Raw genomic sequence first — 27,265 nt, 5'->3', positions numbered from 1 at the left:
ATAACCGCTGCCTGTAATTCAGACATATATAAACACGTGTTGTGCTCTACTACACATGAAAACCATTTCAAAAGCTTGTATATTTGTGCATAAACAATATTAAAAGTTCTAATTTTGTCTTTTTTTTTGTTCAAAACAATGTTTTATGTAAAAAATAAATAAATTTTGCAAACTTGCTCCTTTTTCGACAATAGATATTAGACATGTGCTTTTGGATCCTTTGTTAGGTTCTGAATGAGGAAATATCCGCTATTCATCTCTTTTTCAGAGCAGAATTGTTTCTTGTGCAAGATCACTACGTTAAGATCTGGGTTTGCACAGAATCAAGCTGACTCTTAAAAGAGCTGAATAGCATATACTTCCGTATCTGATCCGAACAAAGGATCCAAATGCACATACCTAATAGTTCTGTGAAATTGTTGCTCCACGGTGGAGGTGTCATAAAACACATGTAGATACTTTTTGTCTGTGTGCGCCTCTTTCTTTAATCAGTTTACCTCATTACTTATTTATTACTAATTAATAACTTATTAATTGATTAGCAGTTGCCTGCATTTTACACAGATTTCGTGTATTTGCTTCTACGCTTGGTTTTGGCCAGCGGATATAGTGTCTTACTTTTTATGATGCAGCACCAGAATACAATCATTTTACAAAACTAGATGATACACCTACAACAAAATAAAATTAAAAAAAAGTGAGACTGTATGACCTAGAAACAAATATTTATTTTCCGTGTCTGTGCAGTAACACTGTATCACAGTAGGGTGTCAGTAGAGTAGCACTGCTTGTCAATACTGGGTCAGTACCGTAGCATTAAAGTGACATTTAAACACTAAATAAATGCTAGACAGAATAAAACATTCAAAGAAAAGATTAGTAACAATGAGAATAACAGGTAGATGGATTTTTTTTTAAAGTTTCATTAGCTGTTTAAATATTGACCAAACAAGCGTAAAGTTTTAGTGTCTATAAAGCAATGGGAGCTGCCATGTTGTAACTTAGGTTACCTTCTCTGCTGTGGCCAATGAGGGACAGTTATAAATAGGTCACTAGAGTGTGCAGCCAATGGCTGTGTGGGATACAACAGTGTTCTGCTCTTCCATTTCTAACAGGAACTGAAAAGCTCACGATTGTCAGAATGAAATTAGAGGAAAAGGAAACCTAATAGATAATGAAAGTATATTGCTAAGTTTTTTATATATACAATTTTATCATTTTATGTTACCATCTCAGTGTTTAATGTCCCTTTTAAAGGGATAGTAAACCCAAATTGTTTATTTTATGATTCTAATTTACTCCAACTCAACTTTCTAATTTACTCCAATAAAATTGCTGCTCTATATGAATCATGAAATTTCGGTTTACTGTTAATTTAATGACAATACAATATTATTTAACAACCATCATGGTTTCCGTTCAATAACTTCATCACAATATTACCCCAATACTGTACAATACAGATCTAGTCTAATTAAATGAATATATTTTTTATCATAACCATACCAGTCCATGTGTTGCAGTACCACCAATATATTTAGAGACATGAAACCCAAACAATTTCTTTCATGATTCAGACACAGAATACAATTTCAAATAACTTTCTAATGCATAATTGGGAGCTAACTGAACATATCAGGTTAAACAATTAAAATAGGCATATTTATATAGCCACCAATCAGAAGCTATCTCGTAGTCTTGCATTAATGCTCCTGAACATACCTAGTATGCTTTCAACAAAGGACACCAAGAGAACAAATCAAGTTGGTAGAAATTAAATTGTTTAAAATTGCATGTTCTATCTGATCATGAAAGTTTAATTTTGACGTAACTGTGCCTTTAAGTAGCACACCCTACAAACACTCAAACGACTGTGACAAATCTGTTAGCGCTAATAATTTTTTTCCTAGAGAAGGCTAAAACTATCATATGTGCAATTAGAAATTCCTCCTTCCAGGTTAGTTTTACAGTTATATGTGCGATACATCAATGTTCCCGTGTTAGGGGAAGTTGGGAACCGGTGGAGCAGTGCTAACTCAGGCAAAAAGTGTAGCCGTTTAAAGACTGTCGAATTTAAGACTAATGATGATCCTTTAGGTTAAATATTGATTCGATCCGCAGCAGTAGTTTAAAATTCCAGGAAATGTTGTTTTACAGTAAATGAGAGCTAATTTATATTTGACAGTGCTTGCCTACAATATTGACTGACAGTCGGCGAGGGGGTACTATACACCCCCAGCCTTTATTGTAACCAACCCAATTCTTAAAGCGACATTGTACACTAGATTTTTCTTCGCATAACTGTTTTGTAGATGATCCATTTATATAGCCCACCTGGGAGTGTTTTTGTAACAATGTTTAGTTTTGCTTATAGTTTAATAACATTGTTCTGATTTTCAGACTTCTAACCAAGCCCCAGAGTGTCAGATGTATACACGCTTTACAGACTTTTGATGGCTCTTGTTTATGTATTATGTCTTTTCATATGCAGAGAATTAGGGGAATTGCTCTTATTGTTTTCCCAGCCCCTTTCACTGGGTGTCTTAGCCTAACCTCATCAACAGTGCTAAACTAGGAACTTTTAAGTAAGTTTTTATACTGGATTTTTAGATTAGTATCTGTGTATCTTATTCTGTATAGTAGTGTCAATCACCCCCAGCCCCCCAGAGCAAAGCCTTTTTTTTTTTAAAGGGGGCAATATAGCCTCTCAGATGTAGTACCGTCTACCCCATAGGCTAAACAGAGCAAGCATTCGCTATGCACGCAACATACTGATCTAGTATTAAATTGACATTTTACACTTTTAGCATAAGAATAATATGTAGATTTTTTATAACTATATTGGTTGTATAAATATTGAAAAAATAAGTGTAACATTTTAGTTCATATAAATCAATAGGTACAGCCGTGTTGTAACCTAAGTTTCCTTCTCTGCCAAGGCCAATCAGGGGCAGTTATAAATGTGTCAGTAGAGTGTGTAACCAATCACTTGGCATGAAACCCAACATTTTTCTTTCATGATTCAGATAGAGCATGCAATTTAAAAATAAATTACTTCTATTATTTTGCTTGCTTTGTTCTTTTGGTATCCTTGGTTGAAAAGCACATTTAGGTAGGCTCAGGAGCAGCAATGCACCACTCTGAGCTATCTGATTGGTGACTGCTCATATATGCCTCTTGTCATTGGCTCACCAGATGGCTACAGCTTGCTCCCATTAGTGCATTTCTGCTCCTTTAACAAAGGATAACAAGAGGTGAATAACATTTTGTAATAGAAGTAAATTGGAAAAGTTGTTTAAAATTGTCTGAATCGTAATAGAAAATGTTTAGGTTTCAAATTCTGCACTTCCACTTCTGGTACAGGAATTGGAGAGTCCACTATTTTCATAATAAAATCGCTGGAAAAGGGGGCAAAATGAATATATTGCAAAGTTATTTTACTGCATCTAATGTAACATTTTATATTACAAGTTCTAAGTATTTGGTGCATCTTTAATTACTCCAGTATGATTATCTAACCTCCTCTGCTTTGGCTATTGAGAGGAAAACTGGCAAAATCAATAATGACTTTTCCATCTTAATATGGGAAGAGTCCACAGCTGCATTCCTTACTTGTGGGAAATACTGAACCTGGCCACCAGGAGGAGGCAAAGACACCCCAGCCAAAGGCTTAAATACCTCACCCACTCCTCATAACCCCAGTTATTCTTTGCCTTTCGTCACAGGAGGTTGGCAGAGAAGTGTTAGAAGATTTCACAGTAGTCTCTTATGGAGGCTAGTACTCTTCGAGATGGGACTGGAGTTTTAAATAGTCATGTCAGCCTCTCAGTGAGAGCATGGATGTAAGGTAGAGTTGCGGGGAGAGTCTTTCTGCGAAACCATCCCAACTCATATTAACAGCTCCATAAGAAATCAGCGTTGACGAGTTTCGCTGCCTGCTTTCTTCACTCAAGTCCATGTCAGAAGCAATGCTACCATCTGTCACACTTGAAGGGCCGTGTTCCTGTTCCACGGTGTAGATGCTGCTAAGATCGTTTCATATTTTATACATGTATGATAACGCAAGAAGACAGGGTCACAGTATGACTCCTGTTATCTGTATAAAATCAAGGGTTGATATCTCCTTAGGGGGATTATTGAACAGGGGGGAATAATCTTATATGTTTATTTGATTTTATGCTGCTTTATGTGTGAGATGTTATGGGCTCATAGGCTGTTATGGATGTTACAGGTTTCACTTTCACTTTGAGAGCCCTGCAGCTTACAAGCTTGGCGCTTTCTCATAGCAGGGACGGTCCTGCATTGTGCACCATGTGATTCATTCCCTTTTTTCCTGACCGGGCGTCTATCAGAGAGGAGTCATAAATCTCTGTACTGTCTGGGTCAGTGATTTTTAACCTTTTTTTTGCCGTGGCACACTTTTTTACATTAAAAAATCCTAGCAAAGTTTAAAAAATATGTCACACTGTTGTCAGTCTGCCGTGGCACACCTGAGGATCTCTCACGGCACACTAGTGTGCCACGGCACACTGGTTGAAAAACACTGGTCTGGGTCATAGGAGGTGGTGAGTGCCCCAGCCATTGGGGTATAAGGGTGCTGTTTTAAAAAATAAAAATAAAGATGTTTTCTCCAACATAGGTGTGTCCGGTCCACGGCGTCATCCTTACTTGTGGGATATTCTCTTCCCCAACAGGAAATGGCAAAGAGCCCAGCAAAGCTGGTCACATGATCCCTCCTAGGCTCCGCCTACCCCAGTCATTCTCTTTGCCGTTGTACAGGCAACATCTCCACGGAGATGGCTTAGAGTTTTTTAGTGTTTAACTGTAGTTTTTATTATTCAATCAAGAGTTTGTTATTTTAAAATAGTGCTGGTATGTACTATTTACTCTGAAACAGAAAAGAGATGAAGATTTCTGTTTGTAAGAGGAAAATGATTTTAGCAACCGTTACTAAAATCGATGGCTGTTCCACACAGGGCTGTTGAGAGGAATTAACTTCAGTTGAGGGAACAGTGAGCAGAATCTTACTGCTTGAGGTATGACACATTCTAACAAGACGATGTAATGCTGGAAGCTGTCATTTTCCCTATGGGATCCGGTAAGCCATTTTTATTACAGACAATAAACAAGGGCTTCACAAGGGCTTTTGGAGACTGTAGACATTTTCTGGGCTAAATCGATTCATATATAAACATATTTAGCCTTGAGGAATCATTTTAATCTGGGTATTTTGTAAAATAATATCGGCAGGCACTGTTTTGGACACCTTATTCTCTAGGGGCTTTCCCTAATCATAGGCAGAGTCTCATTTTCGCGCCGGTATTGCGCACTTGTTTTTGAGAAGCATGACATGCAGTCGCATGTGTGAGGAGCTCTGATACATAGAAAAGACTTTCTGAAGGCGTCATTTGGTATCGTATTCCCCTTTGGGCTTGGTTGGGTCTCAGCAAAGCAGATACCAGGGACTGTAAAAGGGTTAAAGATAAAAACGGCTCCGGTTCCGTTATTTTAAGGGTTAAAGCTTCCAAATTTGGTGTGCAATACTTTTAAGGCTTTAAGACACTGTGGTGAAATTTTGGTGAATTTTGAACAATTCCTTCATATTTTTTCGCAATTGCAGTAATAAAGTGTGTTCAGTTTAAAATTTAAAGTGACAGTAACGGTTTTATTTTAAAACGTTTTTTGTACTTTGTTATCAAGTTTATGCCTGTTTAACATGTCTGAACTACCAGATAGACTGTGTTCTGAATGTGGGGAAGCCAAGGTTCCTTCTCATTTAAATAGATGTGATTTATGTGACACAAAATTTAGAGAAAATGATGCCCAAGATGATTCCTCAAGTGAGGGGTGTAAGCATGGTACTGCATCATCCCCTCCTTCGTCTACACCAGTCTTGCCCACTCAGGAGGCCCCTAGTACATCTAGCGCGCCAATACTCCTTACTATGCAACAATTAACGGCTGTAATGGATAATTCTATCAAAAACATTTTAGCCAAAATGCCCACTTATCAGCGCAAGCGCGACTGCTCTGTTTTAGATAATACTGAAGAGCATGAGGACGCTGATGATATTGTTTCTGAAGGGCCCCTACACCAGTCTGAGGGGGCCAGGGAGGTTTTGTCTGAGGGAGAAATTTCAGATTCAGGGAAAATTTCTCAACAAGCTGAACCTGATGTGATTATATTTAAATTTAAGTTGGAACATCTCCGCGCTCTGCTCAAGGAGGTGTTATCCACTCTGGATGATTGTGAGAATTTGATCATCCCAGAGAAACTATGTAAAATGGACAAGTTCCTGGAGGTCCCGGGGCCCCCAGAAGCTTTTCCTATACCCAAGCGGGTGGCGGACATTGTAAATAAAGAATGGGAAAGGCCCGTTATACCTTTCGTCCCTCCCCCCATATTTAAAAAATTGTTTCCTATGGTTGACCCCAGAAAGGACTTATGGCAGACAGTCCCCAAGGTCGAGGGGGCGGTTTCTACTTTAAACAAACGCACCACTATACCCATAGAAGATAGTTGTGCTTTCAAAGATCCTATGGATAAAAAATTAGAAGGTTTGCTTAAAAAGATGTTTGTTCAGCAAGGTTACCTTCTACAACCAATTTCATGCATTGTCCCTGTCACTACAGCCGCGTGTTTCTGGTTCGATGAGCTAGAAAAGGCGATCACTAGTGATTCTCCTCCTTATGAGGAGATTATGGACAGAATCCGTGCTCTCAAATTGGCTAATTCTTTCACCCTAGACGCCACTTTGCAATTGGCTAGGTTAGCGGCGAAAAATTCTGGGTTTGCTATTGTGGCGCGCAGAGCGCTTTGGTTGAAATCTTGGTCAGCGGATGCGTCTTCCAAGAACAAATTGCTTAACATTCCTTTCAAGGGGAAAACGCTGTTTGGCCCTGACTTGAAAGAGATTATCTCTGATATCACTGGGGGTAAGGGCCACGCCCTTCCTCAGGATAGGTCTTTCAAGGCCAAAAATAAACCTAATTTTCGTCCCTTTCGTAGAAACGGACCAGCCCCAACTGCTACGTCCTCTAAGCAAGAGGGTAATACTTCTCAAGCCAAGCCAGCCTGGAGACCAATGCAAGGCTGGAACAAGGGAAAGCAGGCCAAGAAACCTGCCACTGCTACCAAGACAGCATGAAATGTTGGCCCCCGATCCGGGACCGGATCTGGTGGGGGGCAGACTCTCTCTCTTCGCTCAGGCTTGGGCAAGAGATGTTCTGGATCCTTGGGCACTAGAAATAGTCTCCCAAGGTTATCTTCTGGAATTCAAGGGGCTTCCCCCAAGGGGGAGGTTCCACAGGTCTCAATTGTCTTCAGACCACATAAAAAAACAGGCATTCTTACATTGTGTGGAAGACCTGTTAAAAATGGGAGTAATTCATCCTGTTCCATTAGGGGAACAAGGGATGGGGTTCTACTCCAATCTGTTCGTAGTTCCCAAAAAAGAGGGAACGTTCAGACCAATCTTAGATCTCAAGATCCTAAACAAGTTTCTCAAGGTTCCATCGTTCAAAATGGAAACCATTCGAACAATTCTTCCTTCCATCCAGGAAGGTCAATTCATGACCACGGTGGATTTAAAGGATGCGTATCTACATATTCCTATCCACAAGGAACATCATCGGTTCCTAAGGTTCGCATTCCTGGACAAGCATTACCAGTTCGTGGCACTTCCTTTCGGATTAGCCACTGCTCCAAGGATTTTCACAAAGGTACTAGGGTCCCTTCTAGCGGTGCTAAGACCAAGGGGCATTGCAGTAGTACCTTACTTGGACGACATTCTGATTCAAGCGTCGTCCCTTCCTCAAGCAAAGGCTCACACGGACATAGTCCTGGCCTTTCTCAGATCTCACGGATGGAAAGTGAACGTAGAAAAGAGTTCTCTATCTCCGTCAACGAGGGTTCCCTTCTTGGGAACAATAATAGACTCCTTAGAAATGAGGATTTTTCTGACAGAGGCCAGAAAAACAAAACTTCTAAACTCTTGTCAAACACTTCATTCCGTTCCTCTTCCTTCCATAGCGCAGTGCATGGAAGTAATAGGTTTGATGGTAGCGGCAATGGACATAGTTCCTTTTGCGCGCATTCATCTAAGACCATTACAACTGTGCATGCTCAGTCAGTGGAATGGGGACTATACAGACTTGTCTCCGACGATACAAGTAAATCAGAGGACCAGAGATTCACTCCGTTGGTGGCTGTCTCTGGACAACCTGTCACAAGGGATGAACTTCCGCAGGCCAGAGTGGGTCATTGTCACGACCGACGCCAGTCTGATGGGCTGGGGCGCGGTCTGGGGACCCCTGAAAGCTCAGGGTCTTTGGTCTCGGGAAGAATCTCTTCTACCGATAAATATTCTGGAACTGAGAGCGATACTCAATGCTCTCAAGGCTTGGCCTCAGCTAGCAAAGGCCAAGTTCATACGGTTTCAATCAGACAACATGACGACTGTTGCGTACATCAACCATCAGGGGGGAACAAGGAGTTCCCTGGCGATGGAAGAAGTGACCAAAATCATTCAATGGGCGGAGACTCACTCCTGCCACCTGTCTGCAATCCACATCCCAGGAGTGGAAAATTGGGAAGCGGATTTTCTGAGTCGTCAGACATTACATCCGGGGGAGTGGGAACTCCATCCGGAAATCTTTGCCCAAATTACTCAACTGTGGGGCATTCCAGACATGGATCTGATGGCCTCTCGTCAGAACTTCAAGGTTCCTTGCTACGGGTCCAGATCCAGGGATCCCAAGGCGACTCTAGTAGATGCACTAGTAGCACCTTGGACCTTCAAACTAGCTTATGTATTCCCGCCGTTTCGTCTCATCCCCAGGCTGGTAGCCAGGATCAATCAGGAGAGGGCATCGGTGATCTTGATAGCTCCTGCGTGGCCACGCAGGACTTGGTATGCAGATCTGGTGAATATGTCATCGGCTCCACCATGGAAGCTACCTTTGAGACGAGACCTTCTTGTTCAAGGTCCGTTCGAACATCCGAATCTGGTCTCACTCCAACTGACTGCTTGGAGATTGAACGCTTGATCTTATCAAAACGAGGGTTCTCAGATTCTGTTATTGATACTCTTGTTCAGGCCAGAAAGCCTGTAACTAGAAAAATTTACCACAAAATATGGAAAAAATATATCTGTTGGTGTGAATCTAAAGGATTCCCTTGGGACAAGGTAAAAATTCCTAAGATTCTATCCTTTCTTCAAGAAGGATTGGAGAAAGGATTATCTGCAAGTTCCTTGAAGGGACAGATTTCTGCCTTGTCTGTGTTACTTCACAAAAAGCTGGCAGCTGTGCCAGATGTTCAAGCCTTTGTTCAGGCTCTGGTTAGAATCAAGCCTGTTTACAAACCTTTGACTCCTCCTTGGAGTCTCAACTTAGTTCTTTCAGTTCTTCAGGGGGTTCCGTTTGAACCCTTACATGACCTTTAAAGTCGTCAATCCCCGGCCTTAATCTTATAACCATTATAAGTTAAAATAATAACATAAATAAAAGAGTTACACACAGCTTTGGTATAAAATTTGGCCGCAGCCATTTTATTAACAACACAATTTAAATATTGAGTAATAAATATTTTCAAACATTCTCAAACATTTTTCCACAGAACATACCTGATGTTCATAAATAACATTACTGACAAATAAAACATAAACCACAGCGGTGCTAGTTCCCAAACCCACAAAAACAAGATGGCCGTTATTCAACAACTGGACTCAGCTATATCCCTGTTGAGTCCGTCCAAGTACACCTAAACTTTAATAGGGAACCCCTTGCCCCTATAAAACCAGTTGTCCACTCACCCCATGGAGAGGCAACTACTTAAAATCCTCCAAATCACTTGGCCATATTGCGTACCATATTTGTCTGGGAACTAGCACCCCCGCCACCGACTGGACTGACCGAACAGCCCAGTCCCGCCAAACCCAATATTTTTCCCAAAGCTTCTTTTATATCGAAAATAAATAGCTGCAGCCCAAATTGGTTAAAATGAACACCATCTTTTAAATAAAATTCCTCAGCTCCATCTACTTCAAAATCTGGGTGGAAAACTACGCCTCCCCCCAACCTCTTAACAAAAGAGCTAATTATTTTGTTAATTTTTTTACGACTCTTTTCTAGCCTATCATAATCCCTCGCTGATCTCCAAACCAACCTAGGAGTAATCTGTGACCAAATTATTTTGATTTCAGGATGAAGTTCCTTTATGTTGCCCAGATCTCTTTTGATTCTTCTAACTAGTTCCTTTTGAGGAATCATACCTAAATCATTTCCCCCCAAATGCACTATCAAAACCTGAGGACGAGGAAACATTCTGCCAAAATCTAGAAACAACGGAAAAAAGAGTTCCCAGCACATCCCCCTAATCCCAAACCATTTGACCTCCCATTGATCCACAGGACACCCAAGCTGAAGGCCGCCCATTTTCTTACTGGCCTCAGCATTGGCCCAGTATATAAACGAATGCCCCATCACCCATACGATCTTTACACCTAAAATAAGAGAAAAAGGAGTGTTCAGGATGATTACAACTCAAACATTCCAAAACATACATTCTATTCAAGGTTTTTTTTTTTTTTTTTTTTTTTTTTTATATCCTTAAATCAGGCCTAACATAAGATTTATAACGACTTGAACCCCATCTACCAATCTTTTTAACTATATCCTCTCTGAGACCTAACATAGCGGCTTCAGTAGCCGCTCCAATCCGGAAAGAATGAGATCCAAACTCTAAAGGATTAAGACCCAATAAAACAATTGAACCTCTTAAAATGGCTCTAAATTGATATTGTGATAAAAAAGAACCGTCTGAATGAACCAACAAAGGGCCATCCTGCAAAGGCCGTATGGACCCATAAAGCATCATTACCTGACATGGACATATTTCACCACCGCTAGGGAATAGCACTATGTTCTTGCCTTTCCCATATATGTCCGTTTTACTATTTCTCAGTAATATTTCTACTCTGTTATCATTCCATAATACATCTTCATTTTGTAAACCACCTGACACTTTTTTGCTAGGGCTTACCAATTCCGAAACTCTAAATGCCCCAAAAAAGGCCAATACAAAGGCCGTTCTAAATAATATTAATTCAAATCTTGATGCACAAATCTCTGCTAATACCACCCAAACTTTTTGAAGTAAAGAAAATGTAATAGGTCTTCTCTTATCTCTAACCTTTGTCTTTTTCTTCAAGCCTTTAAGAACCTGACGGACCCAAAAAACCTTTGTAACATCAGACAAACCTAATAAGCGAAATCTAAAAGCAAGGGCCGCCAATCTTCTTTCCATATTAGATGGTGACAAACCCACCTTTCCCCAATGCCACATCCATTCCAATAAGCAACCCGTGACATCATCATACCCTTCTTTAATTTCAGATTGACATAACCACATTTCCCATTCCTTCCAAACTGATACATAGGACGTCCAAGTACCTGGAGCCAAAGATTTTTTAATTAATTCAGCCAATCCTCCGTCCCAAGCTTCCAAAGTTGGACGGGAAACGTCGCTCCAACTACGTCCGCCTGAGGCGCCAACTCTCGAAAGCGAGACCACTGTGAACGAGATAAAGAATCTGCTATCAAATTAAGCTTACCAGGGATATGTTTTGCCCTGACGAAAACATTCATACTTAAACATTTCAGGACTAGCACTCTTAATAAACGCAAAACTGGTAATGATGATGCAGATAAAGAATTAATAGCAGAAACAACACCCATATTATCTGTATGAAACAATATGGATTTATTCATCAAATCCACTTCCCACACAAACAGAGCCACCAGAATAGGAAATAGCTCAAGGAAAACTAGGTTCTTGGTTAAACCTAAATTGACCCACTCTTGAGGCCACACTTCAGCGCACCAATGCCCTTGAAAATAAGCCCCGAAACCAACACCCCCAGCTGCATCAGTTATCAAATCCAAATCAACATTAGAGACCCTAGCTTCCATGAATATTGCAACACCATTAAAATTTTTAAGGAATTCCAACCAAACCTTCAAATCATCCTTGTGACCTTTTTTTAATCCTTACAAAATGATGAGGCTTACTAACACCAGACGTAGCCAATGACATTCTTCTAGAAAAAACTCTACCAATAGGAATGATTCTGCAAGCAAAATTCAACTTTCCAAGTAAAGATTGCATTTTTCTCAAAGTCACCTTACGGACCGCCAAAAATTGCTGAATCATTTCTGACAAATCCACAATCTTTTCCAGAGGCAGCCTACATTCCATACTTTCAGAATCTATTGTAATACCCAGAAATTTAAGGGCCGTAACTGGACCCTCAGATTTTTCCATTGCAATAGGAACCCCAAAATCAGATGCCATTGAATAAAAACAATCCCTTAATTTCAAACAAACGTCCGAATCATGGGGACCAACAAAAAGAAAATCATCCAGATAATGAACTACTGAAGAAAATCCAGACCTGAATTTAACAACCCATTCCAAAAATGAACTAAAGCATTCAAACAGAGAACAAGAAATAGAACAACCCATCGGGAGACATAAGTCAATGTAGAAAAAACCCTCAAAGCAACAACCCAGCAAATAATGTGAAGAAGGATGAACTGGAAGTAACCGAAAAGCCGCCTCAATATCTATTTTAGCCATTAAAGCGAATTGCCCAGCCTCTCTGACCAACTTAACCGCCATGTCAAATGATGTATAAGACACAGACGATAATTCATCCGGAATATCATCATTAACAGATCCACCTTTTGGAAATGATAAGTGGTGAATTAAACGAAATTTACCAGGCTCTTTCTTAGGAACCACTCCTAAAGGAGAAATACGCAAATGGGGGATAGGAGATATTTTAAAAGGACCTGCCATTCGACCCAAAGAAACCTCCTTCTCAAGCTTACTCCTAACAACCTCAGGCCATTCCCTAGCAGACTTAAGGTTACCCCTGTAATGAACAACGCCTCCCGAAGATGGAATTCTGAAACCAAACTCAAAACCATGTAGCAACAACAAGGCCTTATCACCACAACCTTTCTGTTTAGCGTAAAGTACGAGCCACAGCTCCATCTCGCTTAGCCTCACCGGAGTTAGTCCCTTTTTCAGGGAGCTCCTGTGTTCCTCCCAATTTGTTCTTTTTGAAACACTTACTGGAAGGGTGGGATCCACCACACCCAGAACATTCGTGTCTGAATTTACATGATGCTCCCCATTTACAGAACTTTTCATTGAAAGCAAAACAGAAACCTTTTTTGGCTGTTGCCGACGAACCGTTTTGAAGAGATCCGCCGGCACTCCCTCGAAAGGGCTGCGAAGACCTTAACGGAGTCATCACTTTTAGCCATAGACCCATATCACGATCATCCCATTTCATCTCAGGCTTAACCAACAAACGTTGTCTAAATTGTTCATCATAATACCACCAAGCCATACCACCATATGTTCTCTGAGCAGCTGCAATTTCATCTAAATAACAAAAGAGGGCCGCTCCTTGATCCGGGAACTTAACAGCAAATACACTAGCATAAATAACAAAAGCCTGGAACCAGTTAGTAAATGTTTTTGGTAATTTTCTGTAACGTCTTTTCCTTTCCTCCTCTTCCTTCTTGGCCGAATCCTTTTTTGAATCTTCAGGTATCTCAAAAGACTGATCAAGAGGAAGGAGGGAAAATAATTCAATAAAATCTCTCTTGTAAATCTTTTCTCTTAACTCTACCGTCAAATGCATGCCCAAAGGCCCAATAGAACACAAACAAGACCTGGCCAAAGCCGTGTCAGCAATCTTCAGCTCAGGACCCCCATCCGTTTTGTTATCAACATTAGTCCCCTTTTGCTGAGATAAACCGACCATTTGAGATTGGGGTACTGACCCTACATCCTTTATTCCCTCACCACCAATCCCTAATACCCTATTTTGGTTAACCAATTCTGTGGGAACCCATGAATTGGCGACTCCCCCCGTGACTTTTGTACCTTCTAATTTGGCTAACAAGTCCCTTAAACCTGCTACAACAGTTATAGATAAGGGATCAGCATGCACACCAACTGTATCAACCCCCACATTCAGATTCACAACACCGGATCCCTCATTACCTGTACTCGGGTCCTGAGGCACTGCAGACTGAATCCTTTGAGATGCAGCCGTAACCTTCTCTGTATTCTGGAAACCAGTAGCCCTGGGATCCGTGTTAGTCATTAATTGCTGCCCTTTTTCCGTCTGTAAAAAAGAAACATGTGACAAACCCCCAGAAGGTGCCCAAATTCCAATGCCCCTACTAGCTGTAGACATACCCAACCTATTATACACTGAAACACCCTTACCCTTCTTAGCTGATGGGACCTCAAACCCTTCTCCCCTTAAATCCCCATACCTCTTGCGTTGTCTACCTCTACCTTGTATTCTCCCAATCCCAGACCTGTTTGGACGTTGAACAGAGTTAACCGAGCTATGACATGCATTATTAATACTCTGACCCATCATGCCCTGAAGACCAAAATTAAAATTGTTGGCCGTACTCACCCTTGTTTCTTCTCCCTTTGCATTAAAACGTTCCACCCCTGGAACGCCGTCCTCAATATCCAGCCTGATATTTTCCGTCCAAGATTCCTGAAGGCCATAAGCCTCCCCACTTAGGCCGTCATTTCCCACCATTAAAAGACCCTGGGAATTCTCAGGCCGTGGCCCAGTTTCATTCCCATCTAAAAGAAAAACATCATTAGTGACAGGTAAATTTTTAATTACTTCAACATTCCTATCCCTCAAATTTCTTAACTCGCCCTTTAAAACTGGATCACCCGTGACCCTGACTGACGTATTAAACTGGCTAATAGTGTTAACTACATTGGGAGAAGGAGGAATAAAATCCTCCTCAGAAGAATCTAAATATAAATCTAATTCTACCACACCGTTATCAACCTCGGTATCATGATGACTATCGCTGGCTTCAGGCCTTTCAACCCTCTCGTCTAACACCCGATAAGCCTGAATTTTCCGTATTATTGCAAGGTCTTAAAAAATGAGCCGACTTAGAAACATTATGTAACTGTTCTGGAACTGCCTGAGGTATTTCAATCGGCCCTGATACAATCAAACCCTCACCTTTCTTTCTCCAACATAGGTGTGTCCGGTCCACGGCGTCATCCTTACTTGTGGGATATTCTCTTCCCCAACAGGAAATGGCAAAGAGCCCAGCAAAGCTGGTCACATGATCCCTCCTAGGCTCCGCCTACCCCAGTCATTCTCTTTGCCGTTGTACAGGCAACATCTCCACGGAGATGGCTTAGAGTTTTTTAGTGTTTAACTGTAGTTTTTCATTATTCAATCAAGAGTTTGTTATTTTGAAATAGTGCTGGTATGTACTATTTACTCAGAAACAGAAAAGAGATGAAGATTTCTGTTTGTATGAGGAAAATGATTTTAGCAACCGTAACTAAAATCCATGGCTGTTCCACACAGGACTGTTGAGAGCAATTAACTTCAGTTGGGGGAACAGTGTGCAGTCTCTTGCTGCTTGAGGTATGACACATTCTAACAAGACGATGTAATGCTGGAAGCTGTCATTTTCCCTATGGGATCCGGTAAGCCATGTTTATTACGATTGTAAATAAGGGCTTCACATGGGCTTATTAAGACTGTAGACTTTTTCTGGGCTAAATCCATTCATTATTAACACATATTTAGCCTTGAGGAATCATTTTATTTGGGTTTTTTGATATAATAATATCGGCAGGCACTGTTTTAGACACCTTATTCTTTAGGGGCTTTCCCAAAGCATAGGCAGAGTCTCATTTTCGCGCCGGTGTTGCGCACTTGTTTTTGAGAGGCATGGCATGCAGTCGCATGTGAGAGGAGCTCTGATACTTAGAAAAGACTTCTGAAGGCGTCATTTGGTATCGTATTCCCCTTTGGGCTTGGTTGGGTCTCAGCAAAGCAGATACCAGGGACTGTAAAGGGGTTAAAGTTAAAAACGGCTCCGGTTCCGTTATTTTAAGGGTTAAAGCTTCCAAATTTGGTGTGCAATACTTTTAAGGCTTTAAGACACTGTGGTGAAAATTTGGTGAATTTTGAACAATTCCTTCATGTTTTTTCGCAATTGCAGTAATAAAGTGTGTTCAGTTTAAAATTTAAAGTGACAGTAACGGTTTTATTTTAAAACGTTTTTTGTACTTTGTTATCAAGTTTATGCCTGTTTAACATGTCTGAACTACCAGATAGACTGTGTTCTGAATGTGGGGAAGCCAGAATTCCTATTCATTTAAATAAATGTGAATTATGTGACAATGACAATGATGCCCAAGATGATTCCTCAAGTGAGGGGAGTAAGCATGGTACTGCATCATTCCCTCCTTCGTCTACACGAGTCTTGCCCACTCAGGAGGCCCCTAGTACATCTAGCGCGCCAATACTCCTTACTATGCAACAATTAACGGCTGTAATGGATAATTCTGTCAAAAACATTTTAGCCAAAATGAACCCTTGTCAGCGTAAGCGTGGCTGCTCTGTTTTAGATACTGAAGAGCATGACGACGCTGATATTAATATCTCTGAAGGGCCCCTAACCCAATCTGAGGGGGCCAGGGAGGTTTTGTCTGAGGGAGAAATTACTGATTCAGGGAACATTTCTCATCAGGCTGAACCTGATGTGATTACATTTAAATTTAAGTTGGAACATCTCCGCATTTTGCTTAAGGAGGTATTATCCACTCTGGATGATTGTGAAAAGTTAGTCATCCCAGAGAAACTATGTAAAATGGACAAGTTCCTAGAGGTGCCGGGGCTCCCAGAAGCTTTTCCTATACCCAAGCGGGTGGCGGACATTGTTAATAAAGAATGGGAAAGGCCCGGTATTCCTTTCGTCCCTCCCCCCATATTTAAAAAATTGTTTCCTATGGTCGACCCCAGAAAGGACTTATGGCAGTCAGTCCCCAAGGTCGAGGGAGCGGTTTCTACTTTAAACAAACGCACCACTATACCCATAGAGGATAGTTGTGCTTTCAAAGATCCTATGGATAAAAAATTAGAAGGTTTGCTTAAAAAGATGTTTGTTCAGCAGGGTTACCTTCTACAACCCATTTCATGCATTGTCCCTGTCACTACAGCCGCATTTTTCTGGTTTGATGAACTGATAAAGGCGCTCGATAGTGATTCTCCTCCTTATGAGGAGATTATGGACAGAATCAATGCTCTCAAATTGGCTAATTCTTTCACTCTAGACGCCACTTTGCAATTGGCTAGGTTAGCGGCTAAGAATTCTGGGTTTGCTATTGTGGCGCGCAGAGCGCTTTGGTTGAAATCTTGGTCGGCTGATGCGTCTTCCAAGAACAAGCTACTAAACATTCCTTTCAAGGGGAAAACGCTGTTTGGCCCTGACTTGAAAGAGATTATCTCTGATATCACTGGGGGTAAGGGCCACGCCCTTCCTCAGGATCGGCCTTTCAAGGCAAAAAATAGACCTAATTTTCGTCCCTTTCGTAAAAACGGACCAGCCCAAAGTGCTACGTCCTCTAAGCAAGAGGGTAATACTTCTCAAGCCAAGCCAGCTTGGAGACCAATGCAAGGCTGGAACAAGGGAAAGCAGGCCAAGAAACCTGCCCCTGCTACCAAGACAGCATGAAATATTGGCCCCCGATCCGGGACCGGATCTGGTGGGGGGCAGACTCTCTCTCTTCGCTCAGGCTTGGGCAAGAGATGTTCTGGATCCTTGGGCGCTAGAAATAGTCTCCCAGGGTTATCTTCTGGAATTCAAGGGACTTCCCCCAAGGGGGAGGTTCCACAGGTCTCAGTTGTCTTCAGACCACATAAAAAGACAGGCGTTCTTACATTGTGTAGAAGACCTGTTAAAAATGGGAGTGATTCATCCTGTTCCATTAAGAGAACAAGGGATGGGGTTCTACTCCAATCTGTTCATAGTTCCCAAAAAAGAGGGAACGTTCAGACCAATCTTAGATCTCAAGATCTTAAACAAATTTCTCAAGGTTCCATCGTTCAAGATGGAAACCATTCGAACTATCCTTCCTTCCATCCAGGAAGGTCAATTCATGACCACGGTGGATTTAAAGGATGCGTATCTACATATTCCTATCCACAAGGAACATCATCGGTTCCTAAGGTTTGCATTCCTGGACAAACATTACCAGTTTGTGGCGCTTCCTTTCGGATTAGCCACTGCTCCAAGGATTTTCACAAAGGTACTAGGGTCCCTTCTAGCGGTGCTAAGACCAAGGGGCATTGCAGTAGTACCTTACCTGGACGACATTCTGATTCAAGCGTCGTCCCTCCCTCAAGCAAAGGCTCACACGGACATCGTCCTGGCCTTTCTCAGATCTCACGGCTGGAAAGTGAACGTGGAAAAGAGTTCTCTATCCCCGTCAACAAGGGTTCCCTTCTTGGGAACAATTATAGACTCCTCAGAAATGAGGATTTTTCTAACAGAGGCCAGAAAAACAAAACTTCTGGACTCTTGTCGGATACTTCATTCCGTTCCTCTTCCTTCCGTAGCTCAGTGCATGGAAGTGATCGGGTTGATGGTAGCGGCAATGGACATAGTTCCTTTTGCGCGCATTCATCTAAGACCATTACAACTGTGCATGCTCAGTCAGTGGAATGGGGACTATACAGACTTGTCTCCAAAGATACAAGTAAATCAGAGGACCAGAGACTCACTCCGTTGGTGGCTGTCCCTGGACAACCTGTCACAAGGGATGACATTCCGCAGACCAGAGTGGGTCATTGTCACGACCGACGCCAGTCTGATGGGCTGGGGCGCGGTCTGGGGATCCCTGAAAGCTCAGGGTCTTTGGTCTCGGGAAGAATCTCTTCTACCGATAAATATTCTGGAACTGAGAGCGATATTCAATGCTCTCAAGGCTTGGCCTCAGCTAGCGAGGACCAAGTTCATACGATTTCAATCAGACAACATGACGACTGTTGCGTACATCAACCATCAGGGGGGAACAAGGAGTTCCCTAGCGATGGAAGAAGTGACCAAGATTATTCTATGGGCGGAGTCTCACTCCTGCCACCTGTCTGCTATCCACATCCCAGGAGTGGAAAATTGGGAAGCGGATTTTCTGAGTCGTCAGACATTGCATCCGGGGGAGTGGGAACTCCATCCGGAAATCTTTGCCCAAGTCACTCAGCTGTGGGGCATTCCAGACATGGATCTAATGGCCTCTCGTCAGAACTTCAAAGTTCCCTGCTACGGGTCCAGATCCAGGGATCCCCAGGCGGCTCTAGTGGATGCACTAGTAGCACCTTGGACCTTCAGACTAGCTTATGTGTTCCCGCCGTTTCCTCTCATCCCCAGGCTGGTAGCCAGGATCAATCAGGAGAGGGCGTCGGTGATCTTGATAGCTCCTGCGTGGCCACGCAGGACTTGGTATGCAGATCTGGTGAATATGTCATCGGCTCCACCTTGGAAGCTACCTTTGAGACGAGACCTTCTTGTTCAGGGTCCGTTCGAACATCCGAATCTGGTTTCACTCCAGCTGACTGCTTGGAGATTGAACGCTTGATTTTATCGAAGCGAGGATTCTCAGATTCTGTTATCGATACTCTTGTTCAGGCCAGAAAGCCTGTAACTCGAAAGATTTACCACAAGATTTGGAAAAAATATATCTGTTGGTGTGAATCTAAGGGATTCCCTTGGGACAAGGTTAAGATTCCTAGGATTCTATCCTTCCTTCAAGAAGGATTGGAAAAAGGATTATCTGCAAGTTCCCTGAAGGGACAGATTTCCGCCTTGTCGGTGTTACTTCACAAAAAACTGGCAACTGTGCCAGATGTTCAAGCCTTTGTTCAGGCTCTGGTTAGAATCAAGCCTGTTTACAAACCTTTGACTCCTCCTTGGAGTCTCAATTTAGTTCTTTCAGTTCTTCAGGGGGTTCCGTTTGAACCCTTACATTCCGTTGATATTAAGTTATTATCTTGGAAAGTTTTGTTTTTAGTTGCAATTTCTTCTGCTAGAAGAGTTTCAGAATTATCTGCTCTGCAGTGTTCTTCTCCTTATCTGGTGTTCCATGCAGATAAGGTGGTTTTACGTACTAAACCTGGTTTTCTTCCAAAAGTTGTTTCTAACAAAAACATTAACCAGGAGATTATCGTACCTTCTCTGTGTCCGAAACCAGTTTCAAAGAAGGAACGTTTGTTGCACAATTTGGATGTTGTTCGCGCTCTAAAATTCTATTTAGATGCTACAAAGGATTTTAGACAAACATCTTCCTTGTTTGTTGTTTATTCAGGTAAAAGGAGAGGTCAAAAAGCAACTTCTACCTCTCTCTCTTTTTGGATTAAAAGCATCATCAGATTGGCTTACGAGACTGCCGGACGGCAGCCTCCCGAAAGAATCACAGCTCATTCCACTAGGGCTGTGGCTTCCACATGGGCCTTCAAGAACGAGGCTTCTGTTGATCAGATATGTAGGGCAGCGACTTGGTCTTCACAGCACACTTTTACCAAATTTTACAAGTTTGATACTTTTGCTTCTTCTGAGGCTATTTTTGGGAGAAAGGTTTTGCAAGCCGTGGTGCCTTCCATTTAGGTGACCTGATTTGCTCCCTCCCTTCATCCGTGTCCTAAAGCTTTGGTATTGGTTCCCACAAGTAAGGATGACGCCGTGGACCGGACACACCTATGTTGGAGAAAACAGAATTTATGTTTACCTGATAAATTTCTTTCTCCAACGGTGTGTCCGGTCCACGGCCCGCCCTGGTTTTTTTAATCAGGTCTGATAATTTATTTTCTTTAACTACAGTCACCACGGTACCATATGGTTTCTCCTATGCAAATATTCCTCCTTAACGTCGGTCGAATGACTGGGGTAGGCGGAGCCTAGGAGGGATCATGTGACCAGCTTTGCTGGGCTCTTTGCCATTTCCTGTTGGGGAAGAGAATATCCCACAAGTAAGGATGACGCCGTGGACCGGACACACCGTTGGAGAAAGAAATTTATCAGGTAAACATAAATTCTGTTTTTTCATTAAGGCGCTACCTAAACTACATATACTCGCTTGTTCATTACCCTCACACAGAGAAATAGGCCTCGGCAGGCCGTCACTTTTACTAGCTTGCTTTTTCCCTCTAATTACTACTTTCTGGCCTAAATTGGCCGTCTTACCCTTAGGCAAAGAATCACCCTTCATTACAGGCTCAGTGAATTGTTCCGTAATGGAACAAGTGCTCCCGGACTGCGTCACATTATCAGCAAACTCCGCTCCGGTCTGCCGACTTCCGGAGCTCGAACTTGACTTCTTCCTCACAGACGCCTTTAACCCCGGACTGGGGCTGGATTTTCTCCGACCGCTATTACCCCCTTCAGCATCAGAACGAACTGGAGGCCTCGAACGCCTCGATGTTTTCGGAGCCACCTCAACGATATCCACTCTGGGTTCGACGACCGGGCTAAGCAATGGACGTAATTTTTCTTCGAGCCAGGTAGGGCCCATTTTTGCAGCTTCCAACTTAAGTTGGTCAAAAATCGCATCAAAATGCGACATCGCAGAATTACTAACTGAGCACAGCACTTTCTAGAAAGGTTTGATAATTATTCTGATGACAGATTCTCCCGCTCTTTCTTTAAATGCGTAACAGCGCGTGCTAAGCCCGCCCCCTACAGTAAATAACCAATCACACCCAAGGCCTAATTCCTCCAACGGTCAAGTCCCCTTCCCGTTACTTCGAACTCCCAGGGGTTTCCTTCCGTTGATATTAAGTTATTATCTTGGAAAGTTTTGTTTTTGGTAGCAATTTCTTCTGCTAGAAGAGTTTCAGAATTATCTGCTCTGCAGTGTTCTCCTCCTTATCTGGTGTTCCATGCAGATAAGGTGGTTTTACGTACTAAACCTGGTTTTCTTCCGAAAGTTGTTTCTAACAAAAACATTAACCAGGAGATAGTCGTCCCTTCTTTGTGTCCGAATCCAGTTTCAAAGAAGGAACGTTTGTTGCACAATTTGGATGTTGTTCGCGCTCTAAAATTCTATTTAGATGCTACAAAGGATTTTAGACAAACATCTTCCTTGTTTGTTGTTTATTCTGGTAAAAGGAGAGGTCAAAAAGCAACTTCTACCTCTCTCTCTTTTTGGATTAAAAGCATCATCAGATTGGCTTATGAGACTGCCGGACGGCAGCCTCCTGAAAGAATCACAGCTCATTCCACTAGGGCTGTGGCTTCCACATGGGCCTTCAAGAACGAGGCTTCTGTTGATCAGATATGTCGGGCAGCGACTTGGTCTTCACTGCACACTTTTACCAAATTTTACAAGTTTGATACTTTTGCTTCTTCTGAGGCTATTTTTGGGAGAAAGGTTTTGCAAGCCGTGGTGCCTTCCATTTAGGTGACCTGATTTGCTCCCTCCCTTCATCCGTGTCCTAAAGCTTTGGTATTGGTTCCCACAAGTAAGGATGATGCCGTGGACCGGACACACCTATGTTGGAGAAAACAGAATTTATGTTTACCTGATAAATTACTTTCTCCAACGGTGTGTCCGGTCCACGGCCCGCCCTGGTTTTTTAATCAGGTCTGATAATTTATTTTCCTTAACTACAGTCACCACGGTATCATATGGTTTCTCCTATGCAAATATTCCTCCTTTACGTCGGTCGAATGACTGGGGTAGGCGGAGCCTAGGAGGGATCATGTGACCAGCTTTGCTGGGCTCTTTGCCATTTCCTGTTGGGGAAGAGAATATCCCACAAGTAAGGATGACGCCGTGGACCGGACACACCGTTGGAGAAAGTAATTTATCAGGTAAACATAAATTCTGTTTTATTTCTCTAGTTCTCCGGTTATTGCACTAGCGATGGAGGATTCTGTTACTTTAGAGGGCACTCCCTCTATTTCTAATGAGTAATTCCTGTTTATATGGTGAGGAGGCCTTAGTTCCGCCCTCTCAATTATGTTCCATATGCCTTGATATTGTGATAATATCAAACATGTTTCATACCACTGAGACGTCCACCTCTGAGGAGTTTTTCCATTGCATTGCTGATACTCCATCTGGAGGGGGTCTTTTTCTCCAGACGTTACTGCGCAGTTCAGACGGCGGTATCTGCGACCTTCAATGCTTTACCTCGCCCTGCTAAGCGAAAGGTTACGTATTGCACTCCTTCCCAGAGTACATCAGATAATTTATTGGATTTAATTGAGGGTTATCCGAGGATGAAGAGCTTTCTGAGACTTCAGAGTAGGAACATTCTGGGTCGGAGTCTGCTGCCTCTAAACCTCCGGCTGCAGAGGAACCAGACTTTAGTTTAGGAATTTGCGCTTTCTTCTAAAGAATTTTTTTTGGTGAATTCAGAGGTTCCAGAGGCCAAATTGTATGATGAACCTTTAATTCCTAAATTGGATAGAGTTTGAGGACAGGGTGGTACCTTTATCCTTCCCTGCTCCTGTTAGATGGTGAACATTATTAAGAATGAATGGGACAGGATTGGATTCCTTTTCCCCATCTTCTCCCTTTAACAAATTGTCCCTGGTCCTGGACTGTTAACGGAGTTGTGAGGTCCTGTCCCTAAATGGGATGGCGTTTTCTCCAACATAGGTGTGTCCGGTCCACGGCGTCATCCTTACTTGTGGGATATTCTCTTCCCCAACAGGAAATGGCAAAGAGCCCAGCAAAGCTGGTCACATGATCCCTCCTAGGCTCCGCCTACCCCAGTCATTCTCTTTGCCGTTGTACAGGCAACATCTCCACGGAGATGGCTTAGAGTTTTTTAGTGTTTAACTGTAGTTTTTATTATTCAATCAAGAGTTTGTTATTTTGAAATAGTGCTGGTATGTACTATTTACTCAGAAACAGAAAAGAGATGAAGATTTCTGTTTGTATGAGGAAAATGATTTTAGCAACCGTCACTAAAATCCATGGCTGTTCCACACAGGACTGTTGAGAGCAATTAACTTCAGTTGGGGGAACAGTGAGCAGTCTCTTGCTGCTTGAGGTATGACACATTCTAACAAGACGATGTAATGCTGGAAGCTGTCATTTTCCCTATGGGATCCGGTAAGCCATGTTTATTACGATCATAAATAAGGGCTTCAAAAAGGGCTTATTAAGACTGTAGACTTTTTCTGGGCTAAATCGATTCATTATTAACACATATTTAGCCTTGAGGAATCATTTTATCTGGGTATTTTGATATAATCATATCGGCAGGCACTGTTTTAGACTCCTTATTCTTTAGGGGCTTTCCCAAAGCATAGGCAGAGCCTAATTTTCGCGCCGGTGTTGCGCACTTGTTTTTGAGAGGCATGGCATGCAGTCGCATGTGAGAGGAGCTCTGATACTTAGAAAAGACTTTCTGAAGGCGTCATTTGGTATCGTATTCCCCTTGGGGCTTGGTTGGGTCTCAGCAAAGCAGATACCAGGGACTGTAAAGGGGTTAAAGTTCAAAACGGCTCCGGTTCCGTTATTTTAAGGGTTAAAGCTTCCAAATTTGGTGTGCAATACTTTTAAGGCTTTAAAACACTGTGGTGAAAATTTGGTGAATTTTGAACAATTCCTTCATGTTTTTTCGCAATTGCAGTAATAAAGTGTGTTCAGTTTAAAATTTAAAGTGACAGTAACGGTTTTATTTTAAAACGTTTTTTGTACTTTGTTATCAAGTTTATGCCTGTTTAACATGTCTGAACTACCAGATAGACTGTGTTCTGAATGTGGGGAAGCCAGAATTCCTATTCATTTAAATAAATGTGATTTATGTGACAATGACAATGATGCCCAAGATGATTCCTCAAGTGAGGGGAGTAAGCATGGTACTGCATCATTCCCTCCTTCGTCTACACGAGTCTTGCCCACTCAGGAGGCCCCTAGTACATCTAGCGCGCCAATACTCCTTACTATGCAACAATTAACGGCTGTAATGGATAATTCTGTCAAAAACATTTTAGCCAAAATGAACACTTATCAGCGTAAGCGCGACTGCTCTGTTTTAGATACTGAAGAGCATGACAACGCTGATAATAATATTTCTGAAGGGCCCCTAACCCAGTCTGATGGGGCCAGGGAGGTTTTGTCTGAGGGAGAAATTACTGATTCAGGGAACATTTCTCAACAAGCTGAACCTGATGTGATTGCATTTAAATTTAAGTTGGAACATCTCCGCATTCTGCTTAAGGAGGTATTATCCACTCTGGATGATTGTGACAAGTTGGTCATCCCAGAGAAACTATGTAAAATGGACAAGTTCCTAGAGGTGCCGGGGCTCCCAGAAGCTTTTCCTATACCCAAGCGGGTGGCGGACATTGTTAATAAAGAATGGGAAAGGCCCGGTATTCCTTTCGTCCCTCCCCCCATATTTAAAAAATTGTTTCCTATGGTCGACCCCAGAAAGGACTTATGGCAGACAGTCCCCAAGGTCGAGGGAGCGGTTTCCACTTTAAACAAACGCACCACTATACCCATAGAGGATAGTTGTGCTTTCAAAGATCCTATGGATAAAAAATTAGAAGGTTTGCTTAAAAAGATGTTTGTTCAGCAGGGTTACCTTCTACAACCAATTTCATGCATTGTCCCTGTCGCTACAGCCGCATGTTTCTGGTTCGATGAGCTGATAAAGGCGGTCGATAGTGATTCTCCTCCTTATGAGGAGATTATGGACAGAATCAATGCTCTCAAATTGGCTAATTCTTTCACCCTAGACGCCACTTTGCAATTGGCTAGGTTAGCGGCTAAGAATTCTGGGTTTGCTATTGTGGCGCGCAGAGCGCTTTGGTTGAAATCTTGGTCGGCTGATGCGTCTTCCAAGAACAAGCTACTTAACATTCCTTTCAAGGGGAAAACGCTGTTTGGCCCTGACTTGAAAGAGATTATCTCTGATATCACTGGGGGTAAGGGCCACGCCCTTCCTCAGGATCGGCCTTTCAAGGCAAAAAATAAACCTAATTTTCGTCCCTTTCGTAGAAACGGACCAGCCCAAAGTGCTACGTCCTCTAAGCAAGAGGGTAATACTTCTCAAGCCAAGCCAGCTTGGAGACCAATGCAAGGCTGGAACAAGGGAAAGCAGGCCAAGAAACCTGCCACTGCTACCAAGACAGCATGAAATGTTGGCCCCCGATCCGGGACCGGATCTGGTGGGGGGCAGACTCTCTCTCTTCGCTCAGGCTTGGGCAAGAGATGTTCTGGATCCTTGGGCGCTAGAAATAGTCTCCCAAGGTTATCTTCTGGAATTCAAGGGACTTCCCCCAAGGGGGAGGTTCCACAGGTCTCAGTTGTCTTCAGACCACATAAAAAGACAGGCATTCTTACATTGTGTAGAAGACCTGTTAAAAATGGGAGTGATTCATCCTGTTCCATTAAGAGAACAAGGGATGGGGTTCTACTCCAATCTGTTTATAGTTCCCAAAAAAGAGGGAACGTTCAGACCAATCTTAGATCTCAAGATTTTAAACAAGTTTCTCAAGGTTCCATTGTTCAAGATGGAAACCATTCGAACTATTCTTCCTTCCATCCAGGAAGGTCAATTCATGACCACGGTGGATTTAAAGGATGCGTATCTACATATTCCTATCCACAAGGAACATCATCGGTTCCTGAGGTTCGCATTCCTGGACAAACATTACCAGTTCGTGGCGCTTCCTTTCGGATTAGCCACTGCTCCAAGGATTTTCACAAAGGTACTAGGGTCCCTTCTAGCTGTGCTAAGACCAAGGGGCATTGCTGTAGTACCTTACTTGGACGACATTCTGATTCAAGCGTCGTCCCTTCCTCAAGCAAAGGCTCACACGGACATTGTCCTGGCCTTTCTCAGATCTCACGGATGGAAAGTGAACGTGGAAAAGAGTTCTCTATCTCCGTCAACAAGGGTTCCCTTCTTGGGAACAATAATAGACTCCTTAGAAATGAGGATTTTTCTGACAGAGGCCAGAAAAACAAAACTTCTAGACTCTTGTCGGATACTTCATTCCGTTCCTCTTCCTTCCATAGCTCAGTGCATGGAAGTGATCGGGTTGATGGTAGCGGCAATGGACATAGTTCCTTTTGCACGCATTCATCTAAGACCATTACAACTGTGCATGCTCAGTCAGTGGAATGGGGACTATACAGACTTGTCTCCGAAGATACAAGTAAATCAGAGGACCAGAGACTCACTCCGTTGGTGGCTGTCCCTGGACAACCTGTCACGAGGGATGACATTCCGCAGACCAGAGTGGGTCATTGTCACGACCGACGCCAGTCTGATGGGCTGGGGCGCGGTCTGGGGATCCCTGAAAGCTCAGGGTCTTTGGTCTCGGGAAGAATCTCTTCTACCGATAAATATTCTGGAACTGAGAGCGATATTCAA

General features: G+C 42.6%; 2 protein-coding genes across 2 annotated transcripts in view; one reads left to right on the top strand and one right to left on the bottom strand.

The window, feature by feature from the left end:
• OGDHL (oxoglutarate dehydrogenase L) overlaps positions 1-27,265 on the top strand; it is a 253,936-nt gene that overhangs the window by 89,149 nt on the left and 137,522 nt on the right. The window lies entirely within an intron of this gene.
• On the bottom strand, positions 9,848-14,296 carry LOC128639859 (uncharacterized). The gene is made up of 2 exons (XM_053692074.1): positions 14,083-14,296; positions 9,848-10,504 (listed from the first exon to the last, which is right to left on the bottom strand). Exons 1-2 carry the CDS (start codon positions 14,276-14,278, stop codon positions 9,849-9,851), a joined length of 852 nt encoding a protein of 283 aa, XP_053548049.1. The 5' UTR covers positions 14,279-14,296; the 3' UTR covers position 9,848.

The sequence above is a fragment of the Bombina bombina genome, chromosome 9, assembly GCF_027579735.1.
Source record: "Bombina bombina isolate aBomBom1 chromosome 9, aBomBom1.pri, whole genome shotgun sequence".
In the NCBI taxonomy this organism is placed as follows: Eukaryota; Metazoa; Chordata; class Amphibia; order Anura; family Bombinatoridae; genus Bombina; species Bombina bombina.
Note: the sequence above shows the minus strand (reverse complement) of the source record. Positions and strands in the feature narration are given on the sequence as shown.

What these genes read in the sequence shown, in the direction of transcription:
- LOC128639859 (XM_053692074.1), bottom strand. Translation starts at nt 14,278, where the DNA reads ATGTCTACAGCTAGTAGGGGCATTGGAATTTGGGCACCTTCTGGGGGT. An exon ending in GCCTCAGGACCCGAGTACAG is followed by an intron (nt 10,505 to 14,082) that starts GTAATGAGGGAT and finishes CTCTTATTTTAG; the next exon opens with GTGTAAAGATCGTATGGGTG.